Here is a 16,342-nt window from a genome sequence, read left to right as displayed (position 1 = left end):
GCATTTATTCTCTGCAACAGTTGTGTCCTTTTATCCCAATAAAAAGTAATAAAAAATCAACAAGCTAGTTTTCAAATAATTCTATTCCATATGATTTTTAAAACTGCAAGTCATTCAAATTGGTCAGTTCTAAGGAATCTCTGTCCCTCTGCTGCTGGGAATTCTTCTTCAGCTCAGAAGCTGTAACTGAATGCACTCAGTAGTATACTGCAATATGGCAATATTAAAAAAAACAAACAAACAACAGAAGAATTAGCTCAGATCATCTAGATAATCTTCAGCTTAGCAGCTATGTTCTGTCCGTTTTTCTTCACATTGCCTGGGCCATGTGACACACAGAAGATCAACTACCATGTTTCAGACAACATCTGGTACCTACTTAAAAGATACTGAATGGCTTCTTCAGATATGAGGATACCTGACGATGCAGTTTTATGTAATGGTTAACTTCAAACCAAAAGCATCTAAAACCAAAAGGAATAATAAAATCAAATTCCACTTGCCTTCATCTCCATCATCTCCAAAGGGGTAGAACAGAGCAACAGCTAAATTGATGAATACAGCAAGGTTGAAGGAAATACTCCCCCAGAGAGAGATGTGTCTGGAGAACCAAAACAAGGGTGGATTATCTAGAAAGGGGAAGAGAGCAGCAATCAATGAAATGAAAGCAGGCAGGAACTTAATCACTAATGGCTGCAAGGGAATTAACAAATACAGATTAATGAAGAAAATATGCAGATCTTTAACTAAAACAGACAAATATTAAACACCGGTTTGCCATAAAACAGTGTCAAGCAGAGCTTTTAATCCAAAGATCCCAATACAGCTTATCAAATATTAGCCTCTGCTAATATTTTAGGACCGGATCTTTTGCGAAGGAGTCTTTTCTCCCGCCTCTGAAACTGTAGCCTCTGTGCATGGAGACACAAAATCAAGCGAACAAACAGATTTTAGCACTCTGCAGAGTATTCCAGATGACCCATTTGGACCAAGTACACAGATGACATTCAAAGAATGATGGAATAGGCAAGGTTTCAGAACTGCAGTATTCTCCCAACCTCTGTCAAACCAGATACACCTTGATCTACTTTGGGGAGCAAGTGAAATTTGGTCTGACAGGGGGTTGTTTTTATGAAAGCTGACTATATCCTGCATGATCCTCAGACTTCCAAGGTTGCCTGCTGACAAACAACTCTGAACTCCTGCTTAAAAGGACTCAAATGAAGCCAGTATCTCCATGTGCGAAGTACTGTACAAATACACAGAAATAGTCTATATCCCAAAGAACCTATAACCAACTTAAAATTACTAAAAAGGGAAATAGGGAAAAAAAAGTTTAACATCTGTGTCCAGAGTCATAAGAACAATTCATCAAAAAGCCTAGGAACAAGATCAGAGGGTATTAAAACCCAGGCAAGTACTTCATATATTTGACTGCAATACAGTATATTTAAACGAACATTTAAAACAAGATTCTATGTCCAATAGTGTGAAAAAATCTCTACCTAGATATTCAAGCATGATGTATTCTTATTAATTAGATTTTAAGGTACTGAGAACCTCCTGCAAGTATGCAGAGCATATTCCTGACTTGTCTGCACCCAGCTAACTTTTTATGAACAGCAGACTCCTTCAAATGCATCTGACTGTCTCAGGCTTGAGTATAAAAAGACTTTAATTGTGATTAGGTAAACATCCAGATTTTATTGTGATAACCTTATGCTCTTAACTGCTGAGATTTAAGTATTTGGGGCCATTGCAAATGGCATCTGTCAATTTAAGCAACACAGACTGCATGCTAACAGACACTTGGCTAAAGAACGAACTAAGCCTCAAACCTGTATTATCTCTTCAAATAAAAAAAACACACGGAGACTTGTGGGCCATTCTACTGATGAAAGGGATTGAGGAACTTCTGTTCTGAATAAAAATAAACCAATTTTCTTTGCTTACAGCATTAGGCAGGTCTGGTCTATGTAAGTGTAGAGCTGGGCTCTTTTATTTGTGTTTCTTAAGCAAAACATACAGATGTGATTTTGTTACTAGATTAATTTTTCTACAATACAGTGACTTTTATTCCCAAATAGATGGTGCAGACAGGGAGTTATTCTGGAATAATTTATTTTTCAATATATATTCTGGTGAGTTTGTCAGAACAGACAAGTTCTTACAGTGCCACCAAGAAAAGCGGACCTGGACTGATAGGGTTCATGCTGAAGACTTCCTACTGCCTCTGAAAATTATACCCTGGGAATTGACATTTATAAAAACCACAACCAACACTCATGTTTCCATAATGTTAAGGATGCTACATTAAACCATATTGCTTTGACTATCCAAACTCCCTGCTGCTCTGACCATAGATCCTATTCTTCACTTCCTTCCTAATCAACTGCATAACGCTGCTGTGAGCAGCTGATGTGTGCCACCCCAACAGCATCTGCATTTCAGCAGTGAATGATTGCTCTCGTGTATCTGTACATATATTTATATATCCATATATAATAGATACATTTCTTCTTTAACCCTCAAGGATACTGTAGATGCCTAATAAGTTTGCAGCCTTGATTCTCTGCTCCAAAAGCAAAGGGCACAGCTGACAGTGGCTGATCAGGCAGAAGCTGCCTGTCCCTGGGATACGGGCAGCAGCAGCAGCCCCAGTCCTGGTGAGGGCCGGTGGCTGTAATGCCCACCAGTGAACTAAAGCAGCAACTCAGCCTTGGCTCCACTGCATCTCCTCTTCAGGTCCCTGCTTGGATCTCCCCACCATGATCTGCAGGTAGACCTTGTTGCCCCTTTCAGTAATAAAAAGGGGCCTATAAGAAATATGGGGACAGACTTTTTAGTGGGGCCTGTTATGACAGGACAAGGGGTAATGGTTTTAAACTAAAGGTGGGGAGATTCAGGTTAGACATGAGGAAGAAATTTTTTACAATGAGGGTAGTGAAATACTGGGCCAGGTTGTCCAGAGAGGCGATAGATGCCCCATCCCTGGAGACATTCCAGGCCAGGCTGGACGGGGCTCTGAGCAACCTGATCTAGTTGAAGATGTCCCTGCTCATTGCAGGGAGGTTGCACTAGACGAGCTTTGAAGGTCCCTTCCAACCCAAACTATTCTATGATTCCATGATCTTGACCATGCCTGTCAGATCTGCAAGCACCTTCAGGTGGTACATGTGCCTCTCCCTCTGCCACAGGCCATACACCAGTATGGGGTTACAGACTGGGACACCGTACGGCCTATTCAAGCAAGGCTGATGTGAACTGGCAAAGGGGAATTGACTCCATGGGACTCAGGCAGATTGAAAGCAGCTGAGGTTCTGGTGAGAGATGTTTTTAAGTGACTGACATTTACAAGTTTTTTAATGGTCTTTTAGGAATCTGCAAACCTCAAATATGTAGCTACATATGTTTTTGTTAAATAGTAGGGACCTTGGCTTAATTAGGTGCAACTCCATTGAGTTTAGTGGAATTACACCCAGTTCATCCATCCCCCAGTTTAACTTTTGGAGTCCAAAACGTCATCTTGAACACATTACTTAGATTACTAACTGCTCCATATTATGTCTCTTCTATGGTAGCATGCAAGTGTCTCGGCTGACCTACACTCTCAAGCCCTGAGCAGTTTTGCGTGTTTCAGTACCGAAGCAAACAGAGAAAAGTGTATTATTAAAATGAAAAAAAAGAAAAATTGAAGGCTTAAAAGCAGGGTTTTAGCATAATTAAGCTTTTTTTTGAAACTGCAATACTTACTCCTAATTTTCTTTTGCCATTTCATCTCGTTGTACAGATCCTCTGTCTGTTGGAAAAAATCATTGACTTTGCTCCCTTGTTCATCTCTCTCTGTTGTATTGAATACCCGACTTTTGGATTCACGAGTGAGGAATTCACAAATATTTGGGACAGGGAAGACTATTTGTTCCATTGTTCTATCATGGCGAACAATCTATAAATAAAATACACATTTTTATCAGCATCAGTGACTTCCCAACAATTTTGTCATATATTTTATTGTTCACAGCTCCCTTTTTATTTATAAATTAATGCATAAATTATTTGAACATTGCAAAGAAGCTGAACCAATCAATCCTAAAACAAAGTAAAATTGCTTTTCTATCCTCAAAAACCTGCCCTATATTGCCAAATATATGTCTCCAGCAAAACCTAGGTCCCAACTTCCTCCAAATAAAAAAAAAAAGTTATAATTCAGAATGGTTCAATTTTGCAACAAATTCAAACAAATCTCTCTCAGCAAACAGTGCAGAAGTTCAGGGGCTTTCTACGTGGATTACATAATTATTTTCTTATGTTGAGTCTATTTCTAAGATGAGATAAATTCTGAAGGTGAACATGCAAAAATACCACCTTGTTACTCAGACAGCACCCATATCTTGTCAGTCTCTTATCTGCACACTTGGCAAAAAAAACAAGGTTTTGCATTGTTTGTATTTCAGGGCCTAGTGAGTTACCATCGAGTGAAGTAGACTTTATTCCATCTCACTACACTGTCATAAAAATTGCTTCCTCATTCTGATCATGGATTCTGCATAACTAACAATAGAGAAATGAGTAGAAAACTCATCTGGACTCTTAGACCCATGTCTCTACAGTCATCAGTGAAAAGGAACCCAGTATTTAAAATCAAATAAATAAGTTACCCTGGTATAGGGGAGCTATATCTGAAATGCCAAACAGGGCTTATTTCAGTGAAGACCAGTGGACATTCATTTGATCTACCAGCAATGCTGGGTTGAGTTTCATTTTTCCAGTCACAGTCCTGTATTCAAGAAACCTTTTTTCTCTCTGTTAATTTATATTTATAATGTGAAAATACTAAAAAAAAGGGCCACCTGTCTTAAGCCATTTTTAAGAGTTACATATTAAAGTACGTTTGTGTTAGAGATGAAGGATAATTATGCTTGTGTCTGCCCATTGGAATGTGCGCTACATGAAATTTGAACAGGCTATTTTGAAGTGTCCTAAATAAATAGTTGTGTCTCAGGCCAGCAGCTGTACCATGGGACTATGTGACCAACAGTTAAGCCAGTAGGGTGAGTGAAGGAAGCTGATGGCATGCCTTCAGTTCCATCAGGGACTCAAATGAAGAGGTAGGCTGCATGTGGTGCTCTGCAGAATGACATTTAAAAAGCCTACCTGTGAACAGAGGCCTCCATATTTGCTGCCAAGGAACAGGCTTTGCAGCCATGAGGTTTTAGGAGATTCCAGAAACTACACCAGGAAGAAGCTACTGGCCACATAAAAGCAGACCACAGTGCTTGTTTAATGCCTAAATTTATGGCCTACCCCAATAACTCAGCTGATAATTGCAAAGAGATACCTCAGCAGTACTCAAAGTACAACCAAGGTACCAATATATGCGAAGAGGAGCATTGAGCTGCCCTCTGGACAACCACAGCCATGAGGTTTCCATCTCTATTGTGGTAGGATAACATGACCAATACCAGGCAAAAAGGATGTTGGGAAACAGAGAAGTACATGGACATGGCCTGTCTTGATGGCAGCCAGGACAACACAGACCTGAGTACCTTGAATCAGACTTCCCCTACACATACAAGCTCAGGTCCAGTGTTGATGGAGCCTGGGAGCCCACTGAAGGTACAACTACTGGCTCAGGTTCAGGCTGGCCTGTGGTGCAACCATACTGTGCAGTTTGCATACTCAGCCAATTTTGGACTTGATACAGCATTTCCAAGAGAGAGACAGATGCCTCTTCTTCCTGCAGCCTCTTGCAGCACCTGCCTTTGCAACATAGGAATTCTTCTCCTTACAAAGTGACTAAGAATTAGAGACGCTACAGTGTCTGACTCCTATCTGGACGCCTGTAATTTCATGAAATCTGTGAGAACCCAGGATCTGATATGAGCTAAGAACCTAAATACCTCTGTGGATCTTGATCTAAATCCAAATCCATGCAGGGGTAAAGTTTAAAACAGAGAACAGAACTGATGAACCAAGCCAAGCCTTGGTCTTTTAAACAAAAGGCATACAGAATGTCTACACCACTCCAAAACCTCTTTGTACTCCAGCCAAACTTTTAATTTGCTCAGTTAGCATCACTGGCTTTGAAACTCATGATTATTTTTTTGAGTGATGTACCATACAAGATTATTCTTGACTTCATGACACAGCTACTATCCACAGTCATTATTTCCCTAACAAAACATGTTTGGTAACACACAGGAAAGCTATTGTAAAATGATTATTTGGATCCACTTTCAATAGAGTTGCATTCCTTTTTCTCCCATAGCCAAAAGGATATTATTCAGCCTTCTCCTCCTCATAAATAATCTACACCATTTGAATAAGCTTTGCTGTTCAGAAGCTTAAAAAGAGGTGATAAACCATGCACAAGATGCAAACTTGTGTCATATTCAATCTTCTAGCGAGCAATTCTTTACCTCTATCTGTGCTGTATGATTGGCGTAATACCTCAAGGCTTCATCTCCTTCATCTGGATCTGACCCTGGCTTCAGCATCTGTTGCAATGTTTTATTGTGACGAGCCAACTAGAGAAGGAAAAAAAAATCTGATTTATGTCTTACTGCTATGTTTTCAGCTTTATCATCTCCACTTAACTAACACAAATCCTCCTCCCCCTCATCCCTATATACTTACATGCTCAACCCAGTGGGGCTCTTTCCACAGATAACAACAAAAATGTAATTACTTGAGAATAATAGAAATAATTTCGTCTTTAAAAGTCAGCAGCAAGTCTTCGGCTGAGATTCATGAAAGGCAGCTTAGCCTGCAGCCTAGATGGTTTTTGAAGGGCTTTTGACAAATGCCAAAAAATTAGACTGAATGTTTCTTTTCACTTAAGTTTAGACATAAAATTTGCATACCTCTGACTAGGTAATTAAATTTACAATTAAATTTTCTCTGTGATTTCAAATGGCTAAACTGTTCCTCACCATGTTGTGGCTTGGTATTTCAGGGCTGCCAAGATAATGTTCACAACTATTTCAGAAGCAGCTGGACTGCAGTGGCGGGCAAATATATTCTTAACTGTACAGTTTATAAACAAAGCACTTATGTACACACAAACACACAAATATGTATCTCCTCCTACAAACTTTTACATAAAATATACTTTACATGATTCATAAAATACATCTGTTCTTGTGGAATAGTAAATATTTTTAATGCTCGGTAGCTGCACAAAGCTTAATACTGAGAATGTCAGCAAACACACTCATGATATCTCCAAGGTCAGTAGAAACAAAAACCTAATTAGAAAGAATAAGATAATGCACGAAAAATGCAGTTTTCTCTATAGCGTAGTGAGGAGTTCTCATCCAGAACCTCTGAGGCATTTCACCCACTTGGGGGAAACTGAGGCAGGAAAAGTTATATTGCAGATGTGATCCAGGTCTTAATCACTACACAGACATTACCACAACAGACTTGACACAGGCATTAGAAACAAGGCAGGCACAGTGCTCAACATGACCCCAGGAACTAGACTTTGATGATCACCACAAGTGGGTTAGGATTTACTGCACAAAATAACACAATATGTCGAGGAATTACAAAATAATTAACATCTACAAAAAGAGTGTCAGGGACCAAGTCTGAAAGTAACAATGGATCTAAATATAAATTGTAATAATCTAACCAGAAAGTGATCACACTTGTTCATAAGCCACTTGCTCTTTTTAATCTGAGAGAGCTAGAGAGATACATCTACAATTAATTCTATTTATTTAAGATCCCTAGAATCTACTGATCAAAATACATTTTCTTCTGAATCTTGATACAAACTGATTAAAGATGAACAAGTGAAATGTCCAAATGCAAGAGAGTAACAGAGAAGACTGTTCAGGAAGAATGAATGTATTTCCTACAACTTCCTCAAGGACAGAAGTCCATCTGGCCCTGACAGTAGAGCTCTGAGCCAATGTGCCAGAACATCAGCCTTTTATAAAAGAGTCACGAGCAGATATTCAGGGAAACATGCAAAAAATCACATGGGGACAGCTGCAGAGCAATATTATTTCCATCAACAGTAGATTTCTGCCTTGAATAGTTACTTTTTTACTCTATCTAGCAAATGTGTTGATAGTCTCATTACATGTATTAATATCTTATGCAATTTCCACTTATTTTTAAGGCTAAAAAGCATCATTAAGATTATCTAACTAGTTCTTCTCCTTCACACGAGCCATATAACCTGATCCAGTCAGTAGTCTTTGCAGTACACTCACAACATCATTTCAACAGGACAACCTGAATTCATTTTCTATATGTCTTTTGCATACCCCTCAATATATGCTCTAGCATCATGGAGAAACAAGATAGCAACTGTTTAAAAATTACCTTTAAATGGTGTTACTATTTTTGCCTTTCAGCTTTACTGAATGTCCCTCTGCTTCTGTACTTACGACAGGACAAGCAAGAGTGCCCAATTCACCTTCTCTGTATCATTCATCATTTTGCATGCTCCTGTCCTCTCTTATTTGTCTCTTCTTTACATTTAAACAATCCCTATCTTTCCCATCCCTCCTGAAACAGAAGACTCTCTGTGACTCAATTATTTTCCTTGTCCATCTCCAAATGCCCTTTACTTTGGCTATATCTCTTCTTTAAGATAGGAAGAAAAGAATTGACTAGACAGAATGCAATCACACCCTGCTTAGAGCAATGAATTAGCATTACCAGAAGCAAATATTTTCCCCTTTTTTAATCTTCCATAATACAGAGGAACTTTGCCTGTATTTTGCTCCTTTTTCTCCAAAGTCAATGATTAAGATTTTGAGTTTTCTAATAAATGACAAGTCAGGGATGTATTAATAGTTCTTCTCATGTTAAAATTATGCCAGTTTGGAGAAATGGACATGTAGAGATTCAGAATTTTCCATTAGTAACATAAAAAACTTATTTTACAAACGTATTCAAATTTGTGTACAGAACTGGAAATACCATTTGCAAACTATATGAAATTTAAAGGTATTGCTTCCTGATATGCTTTAGGCAGTTCATAACATTTAATGTAAAAGTGTCTCTCGATAAATATCGGCAACAGAAGCTCCCTTACCACATGGACCAGAAGGGAAAACCATCTCGGCCCTCTCATGTTGTAACGGGGACTGACTAGCACAGCATGTTAACAGGCTGCTGGTGCTTTGAGGCAGCACTGATGCAGTGCATATTTTACTCTCAGGTTTCATGTGAACAGCAGCTATGTACTTCAAAACCATGCGCACTCAGTGATCTTCATCATACTTTGTTAGACAATGCTTTTGGGCAGTGACTGTCTTGTGCTGACGTGTGTAGGGAGCCTGGCACCACGCACCTGGGCCTTCCTGATGATAGCACTAGACAAAATGATCTGAAGAACAGGCCAGGATCTTCTGCCAGCAAAAGTACCTGGGAAACAACCAGGGACTGCTGACCAAGCTGGAGGAACTGCAGCAGATTTCAGCGGGGAAACCTACCTAAAGCTGTCAGCAGTAGTGCTGGGCAATAAGTACTCATAACTTTCTTTCTGCTTCCTCATCTCTCTGTACTCACTCTCTGTAGTCTAGACCTTCAGACAGTAACTTCAGGGCAAAGGGTCTATCTATTTTCTACTTGTATTGCAGTTCCTATGTGGGATGGATTCCTCTGCATTGACACAAAGCCAAGTACTGCTAATATTTTTGCATTGTTGCAACTACATCAATGAAAGCATGGTGTGGACAGCAATCTTTGAAAGCTCAGATATGAAGCAGAGGCCCACAGTAAGACACAGAACAGTTTTATAAATGCTATGTTATTTGGCAACTACAATGTTGTCTGAAGCTCTGTTTTCATGATCCTTCTTTCACCCTGTAATGAGCTCAAAGACCCAAATGGGCAAAGGGGACTGTGTCAACAGACTCCTTGACCAGCGCAGAGCTTTTTCTGAGATCAAAGACATAGCAATGAAAATAACAATGTAGTGACAAACTGTGAACCTAAAATATGGGAAGCTTATCCAAGCTGATAATACACCCTAGGTGACAGTCTGTGACTGGCATGTAAAGGCAGTAAAAGCTCTGACTGACTTTATTTTCATATTTAACTCCTGTGATATAGTTAAGTGTTATTTCCAAAGTGCTGCACAAACTTTTTGAGGCAGGTGAAGGACAAGACCCCAGATGAGCATGGACAACAGTGACTACAATAAAAAAAACAGCCCCATCTATGTTTGCAAAGCAAAGTTCAAAAATGCTCGCCAAGCATAACTAATACATTAAAAAAACAAAAACAAACCCACAACAAACAAAAAAACAAAACCAAAAAACAACCACTAAACCAAACCATCACTAGAGCCTGACTTTGCAGAGAACCCCCCAAAAGTATCACTTCTGAAGAGAAAACTTTCTTAGTCAGGCATTCACTCACCCATCAACTATGCCACTGATGATATTTTAAATGTCAGCACTATATTTTACTACTCATAAAGGCATGTAGGGGTGAGGAAGCAATAACATACACTGAAACAGTGATTTCCAAAGAAGGGATGTGTAAGGCAATAGCAATATGAATAAAGATCACCTGGCTTTCAGTCATTTCTCAAGGAAGGACTGTTGTTCATCTTGAAAGACTTTTACTTCAAAAATTCAGAAAATACTGTAATAAAGAATCAGTACAAGATATGAAAGATTGAGGACAGACCAAGAATGCTGAAGACATTAATAAAGAAACAGTAGAGATAAATGACAGAATTACAAGTAAAATTCAGTCTAAACTCCTCACACATGATTATCAAACCAGATTTGCTAGTCATTCGGAATTCCATATGTGATCAGCAGCATGGAAAACCACAGCAGACCCAACTTTTGCAATCAACAACACAAGAAATTCCTACAAGCTTTTTGTTTTGAAGTCAAGATTTCCTTGAACAAAAATGCAGCTATTTAAATGTTCTCAAAGAAAAGTTATTTAAAGCTGTGAACGTCTATGTTGTCTGCCTGTCAATAACTCCTTGATTTGCGATACTGCAAAGGTCTCTTCTGAGGCCCAGTCCTCACTGGAGACATGAGGTCTAACCCCATAAACAGCCAAAACAGTTGTCAAAACTCCTGCCAATTTCAGTAGGGTTTGCTTCAGGCACCAAAAGGGTCAGGAGTTCGATAAATACAAACTAGAAACAGCAGGCTGTAGACTGCCAGATTCTGTGAGATCTGTTTCACACTCTAGCATTTTGAGACTACCAAACCTGGGCGATAAAGGTGATTTTTTATGACTGGAATGGTATATGAGGATCCAAATGGATGAGGCTTAGCATCCTGTAAGCAACCAGGGTTTTCATGGAAGAGTCAGTTCACTGGCAAAGCGTCAAAAGTGTTAAACTGATTTTCTAGAAAAGGCCAACGGAGAATTTACTATAAGCTCTGGATAGCAGGCTTAGAAGCACAAATAAAAACATAAATAGTTCCTGTGCCTTGAAACACTGTGTATTTACAGTATTACTAACAAGCATTTTACAAACACCTAAAAAAAAAAAAATAGAAACAAAATTATTTTAAAAATTGTTATGTTTGTCACCAATTCTCTCGAGTTTCTTCTCACAGCTATGAAGCGGCAGCAAGGCTGTTCTCTGATGGAGGAGATGTCTGGCCCACAGGCACACCTGACAGGGGAAGGGCACTGGGCCAGGCAGCAGGCCGGGGTGTGCTGGGGATGGGGGCTCCTTTTGGGGAGGGAACTGGACGGGTGGTGCGCTTGCAAGCGACAGCAGTGCACAGTGCCCTCTCTGGCCGTACCCCACGCCCCAGCTGAGGCTCACCAGCCAACCCTCTGGGGTGCCAGTCAGCCCCATCTCACGTGTCAGGGCAGAGGGAGGCCACTACACGATCCTGGAAGTTCATGAACTACAGACCTTGGGGGAAGTGAGGCAAGAGCTGTTTGTACAGGGCTGCTGCCCTGTGCGTGACAACTGATAGATCTGCTGTGAATCATCTTTGTCTGTACCCTGTCAGTAACCAGATGCACTGCAGTGTAGGGTTGCCAGCCCAAAGGCCAGCAGTCTTTCACCAGGACAAATAAGATAAAATATAACTTGCAGCAACAGCAGAATAATTGCATCTGTTCAGATTAGTTTCACCTTGCTGTGCAAACACTCATGCAGCTGGGGCTCATGTACAGCTGCAATCTCTTCCTCTTTTTTCCCCTTCAATCCCTTGGCTCCCAGAGCCAGGCAGTGTGAGATCTGGCACCACCAAACCCCCCTCACAAGGGGAAACCCCTGTCATCTCACTGAATGCTTCATTTTCTGCTTAGAGAGTGAGAAAGGATAAAAAAGGCTCCTGGGGACTGACAAGAAAAACCCCAAGGACCGAGAAACAACAGCAAAAAGAAAGTCGAGAGAGTAGCAAATAAGTTGGGTGACAGACAATGAGATCCTTTTACTCAACATGCCAGGACCTTACCACACACCAGCTCCCTACCCAGGGCAAATGAGAACACTCCTATTCCATCGGTAAACAAGGAGAGAGAGAAAGCAAGGAGAAAGGAAATGTCATCTTAGCCATAACTGAGCAGAAATTTTTATTCCAACTGGCTGTACTAACAGCAATAACAACTTCTCAACTCCCCATGTTCCAATCAAAACTGAATGGTGCTTTCTGCGATACACACGGCAACTTCCTTTCCAGAAGTCATTACAGTTTTATAGAGCGGCACCTTTGCACTCTACCACAAAGCAATCTGTTAACAAACATTAGGAACAGCAGGGATGGAGCAATGGGAGACTCTCAAATCAAGTATTCATTGATTTCATTTAGATGATTATACTGTACAGAGCAACCAAAAGAGTTTAATCTTCCCTTGATGGCTTGTGGTACATGAGCAGGGCCCTGGGTGGTCCAGACGCTTTGGATTCTGTTGCTGGGTCTTCCATGGCCTCATGTAACCTCTGAGACAACCACCTCTCCTCCCCAGCCTCCACGTGGTGCACACTACAAATTGTGGATAATAGTGATCTACTATTTCCTCACAGGAAAGGGAGAAATAAAACACCTTGACATTATCACATAAGAGAAACCACCACAGTCAAGTGATCTCTATCACTATTATGTTTGCAGCCCCCACAGTAATTTTATTGCTATTTTTGCTGTGGTTTTGCTGTTCTTTTATCCCTGATGAAAGACAGCAGAAGCCAAAATTACTTGCTAATATTTCAATGAGCTTTACTTCCATTTGTCATCTTCGTAATTTCTTTTGCAGGCAAAGCTTACTTGCAAAAAAGAAAAGTGTATGTGTGGGGAAAGTTCAGGTCAGATAAAACGTATTACAAGAAAACAAAATTAATTTGAGATGGGTGAGTTTGAAACATCTCAGCAGGTTACTTGTAAACTGTCATAGGCAGCTGTGCCTCTGTGAGCCAAACCAGCTCAGTTCATACATTGGTCACATTTGTAGACTGTCTCCTATGATTACTACAAGCAAAATTCTGGGGAATACAGGACAGAGGGACATAAGGAGATGATAGAAGTGTCAGACATGATTATGGGAAGATAACGAGAAAGTTCAACGGAAAAGGCAGAAAAAAAGAGGGGGGCAGAGTTACTGCAACTAGTCTTCCTCACAGCGTAACAAGGAAGAAGATCCCAGCCACATGCAACCTCTATGAAAGGTAGATAAAACACTGTGCCCAAAATAAGATCTTATTGGCACACTCACCAACATTGTACAGACCCAGTTTGAGAAAGACCAAAACCAGCAACAGACCGGCAAGCAAATGAAGTGTTCACCTCTAAAAGCCATCGGTATTTATATACATACAAAATAAATACATAAACCTGAGATAAGAGAGCTGAGAATGGCATACCCTTTTCAGGAACTCTCAAAATCCTTCCACTATCAAGCACTTTACTTTCTCGGTTTCTCATTCAAAATAGTTATTCTCTGAAAAATAGCTATCTACTGCTGTCCAGCACATGGCTTCTAAAGAAAAGGAAGGTTAGCACAAACAAAAGGAGGAACTGTTTATGTCTTATTTTGGAGGCAATGTGCTGAGGGGAACCACAGTTGTAAGTCTCTAAGTCTTAAGTGTGGACATATTTCCTTCTGTAAGCCATAATAAGCTAGAAGACATTGACTGGCAGTCAACCTCCCTTCCTCTGGCACCAAGAAATTAACACATGGGCTGATACTTCCAGAACAGGCTCATGCTCTTCTCCAAGGTCTACCCAAACTACACAGAAACAAGCTCAGTCTCAGACCCAAAGTGTGAGACTTGCATTGCTGGCTCCCTCCTCATGTTTCCCCACACTTAAGTCTCATCTCATACATTTGCAGTACAGTGCCATGGTATCTTTTGCACACTGTGACAGCTTAAGCTGGATGAAGTTCACCAACCCAATCTATGATATAACCCCCAGCTCCGCTACATGCAGGTATGGCTTGGAAGATGGCTACTGTACATGCGCCGCACTTGTAGAGGCAGGTATGAAGTATCTACTGGTATCTTCAATGAAACTCATTAAAGAGGCTTAAGTCCTTAGTTCCAGGTTGGTATCATGATTCAGCCTCCATGATTCAAGCACTTGTGTATGGGCATTATGTGGTCTTCTTAGTTGTTACAGCAACAGCAAAATAAAAAGTCTGTTCATAGCCAATCCTGTTACCATTCCACCTCTTCAACAGGTATTTGCACAACAAGCAGAAAACCCTAGTTTGGTTATTAAGGGTCAAAAACATGTGAGACTAAAGCAGTAAACAGTAAAGCAGTAAACAACTGAAGCTGCAGTCTGTCAAATTCACAAGAGACACGCATTTCCTAATCTGTACAAGGGTCTGATGTATATACTTTGTGGGGTACAAAACAGGGCAGTTACTAAGTGTGGAAATGAACAGGAACTGAGAGATGTCTCCCTTCAAATAATTACAGTGTTGAGATTTTCCAGCTTTCTCAATAATGCTGTTGAATGTTTGCCTCACCCTCCAGTTAGCAAAGCACGATGTCTTTAAAAAATTATGTGGGGGCCTGGGAACAGAGAGTAGAGAACGTAAAATGGTGGGTTGCTCTTTCCAACTCTGTATTATAGCTACTGTCCTCAGAAGAGCACTTTCACCTGGCACCTATGAAGTAACACTTCTTGGTGGGAGAGCAAAAGGGTAAAAATTTCATCTCCCTCCTCATCAGACATTCACAAACAATGCTGCTTTATCCAACCACCTACCAGCTAAATGGTGCTCTGCAGACAGAGAAAAAAAAAGGCTGAAAAGACCAAGTTCATTTAAGGCTACTACAGATCATCATTCGTAAAATAAACTCAGAAAATCCTTGCCCATACATAATGGCAGAGAAAGCATTTGTTTGACCCCAGACTGATGAGATGCTTTCTGTGTGCAGGTCTAAAGGTGTTTTACTCCTATAAACCTACTGGTGGTCATAAGTAACCGATCACCTCACTTTTGGGTAGAAAAGCATAATCAGCCATTAAAACTAAATTTCACAGCTGGACACTTTTAATCAGTAAGTCTTAAAGCTGCCTCAGAAAAAGTGCAAGGTGGACCTAATTTTCGGTTTCTGCACTGTGTTAAATAAGTGAAATAAAAAGGATGGCAACTGAGGTAACTCTGCCCATTTGTAGATTGAGATCTTGTCTATTCTGTACAACTCTGTGACTGAAATATCTGATTCAATTATGACATCAGAGGAGATGAGAGTTAAAACTGAGCAACTGCGAGGAACAGACATATTTTGACATTCCGATTAATGTTCTTTATTTTTGTTAACCCGTAATTACTTCAATGCCTACTGAACAATTGAGATGGATAAAAACCTATGTCTTTGTTAGAGAAGATGTCCCCCCCTGCTTTTAATTAAGGTATAGGATTTCACAAGGCAGATATCTGAGGCCTATTAGAACTGCTCTGGTAATATTAAGTAAGACCAGACTTCATGATATTTCCAAGGTTACCCTCACTTCCCCTCAAAACAAACAAAGGAAGCAAGTTCCTCCTAGCTTAGAGTAAAATATTTTAGTCATGCTTTAGATATAAGTAAAAGAGCACTTTGGTTCATTTGAAGGTCACCTTTAATGGAAAAGGCCAGCTTTGCCTCCAGAGCAAACCTCCACCTACAGCTGACTATTACAATTTAACACTTAGTGCAATTCAGCTTTCTTAATAGGGGGAGTTTGCTGCAATTGGAGTGAAGTAAGTAGGTACATTACATACATCTCTGAGCAGACAATACGTATGCACTGCCGTTGAGGGCAAGTGGAAGTGCAGCCTACTTTGAAGACTGACTTTGCAAAGATGGCTCTGTGCGGTTCCACGTTTATTGTCACTCAACAACTTCTGGATTGAGTTTACTCAGTGTACAAGTAAAATGATTTTCATTTCT

At 40.2% G+C, this 16,342-nt stretch overlaps 1 protein-coding gene across 3 annotated transcripts in view; it reads right to left on the bottom strand.

The window, feature by feature from the left end:
* The window catches only part of ITPR2 (inositol 1,4,5-trisphosphate receptor type 2), a 264,569-nt gene that overhangs the window by 41,112 nt on the left and 207,115 nt on the right, over window positions 1-16,342 (bottom strand). For all 3 annotated transcript variants that reach the window (XM_082043370.1, XM_082043371.1, XM_082043372.1), the window contains 3 exons: window positions 6,420-6,527; window positions 3,754-3,946; window positions 504-629 (listed from right to left, as the gene is read on the bottom strand). In XM_082043370.1, the coding sequence (XP_081899496.1) occupies window positions 504-629; window positions 3,754-3,946; window positions 6,420-6,527 (427 nt within the window). The remainder of the gene's footprint in view (window positions 1-503; window positions 630-3,753; window positions 3,947-6,419; window positions 6,528-16,342) is intronic.

Source organism: Streptopelia decaocto (assembly GCF_964273445.1).
Source record: "Streptopelia decaocto genome assembly, chromosome: 1".
Lineage (NCBI taxonomy): Eukaryota > Metazoa > Chordata > Aves > Columbiformes > Columbidae > Streptopelia > Streptopelia decaocto.
This window is presented reverse-complemented; position numbering and strand designations above follow the sequence as displayed.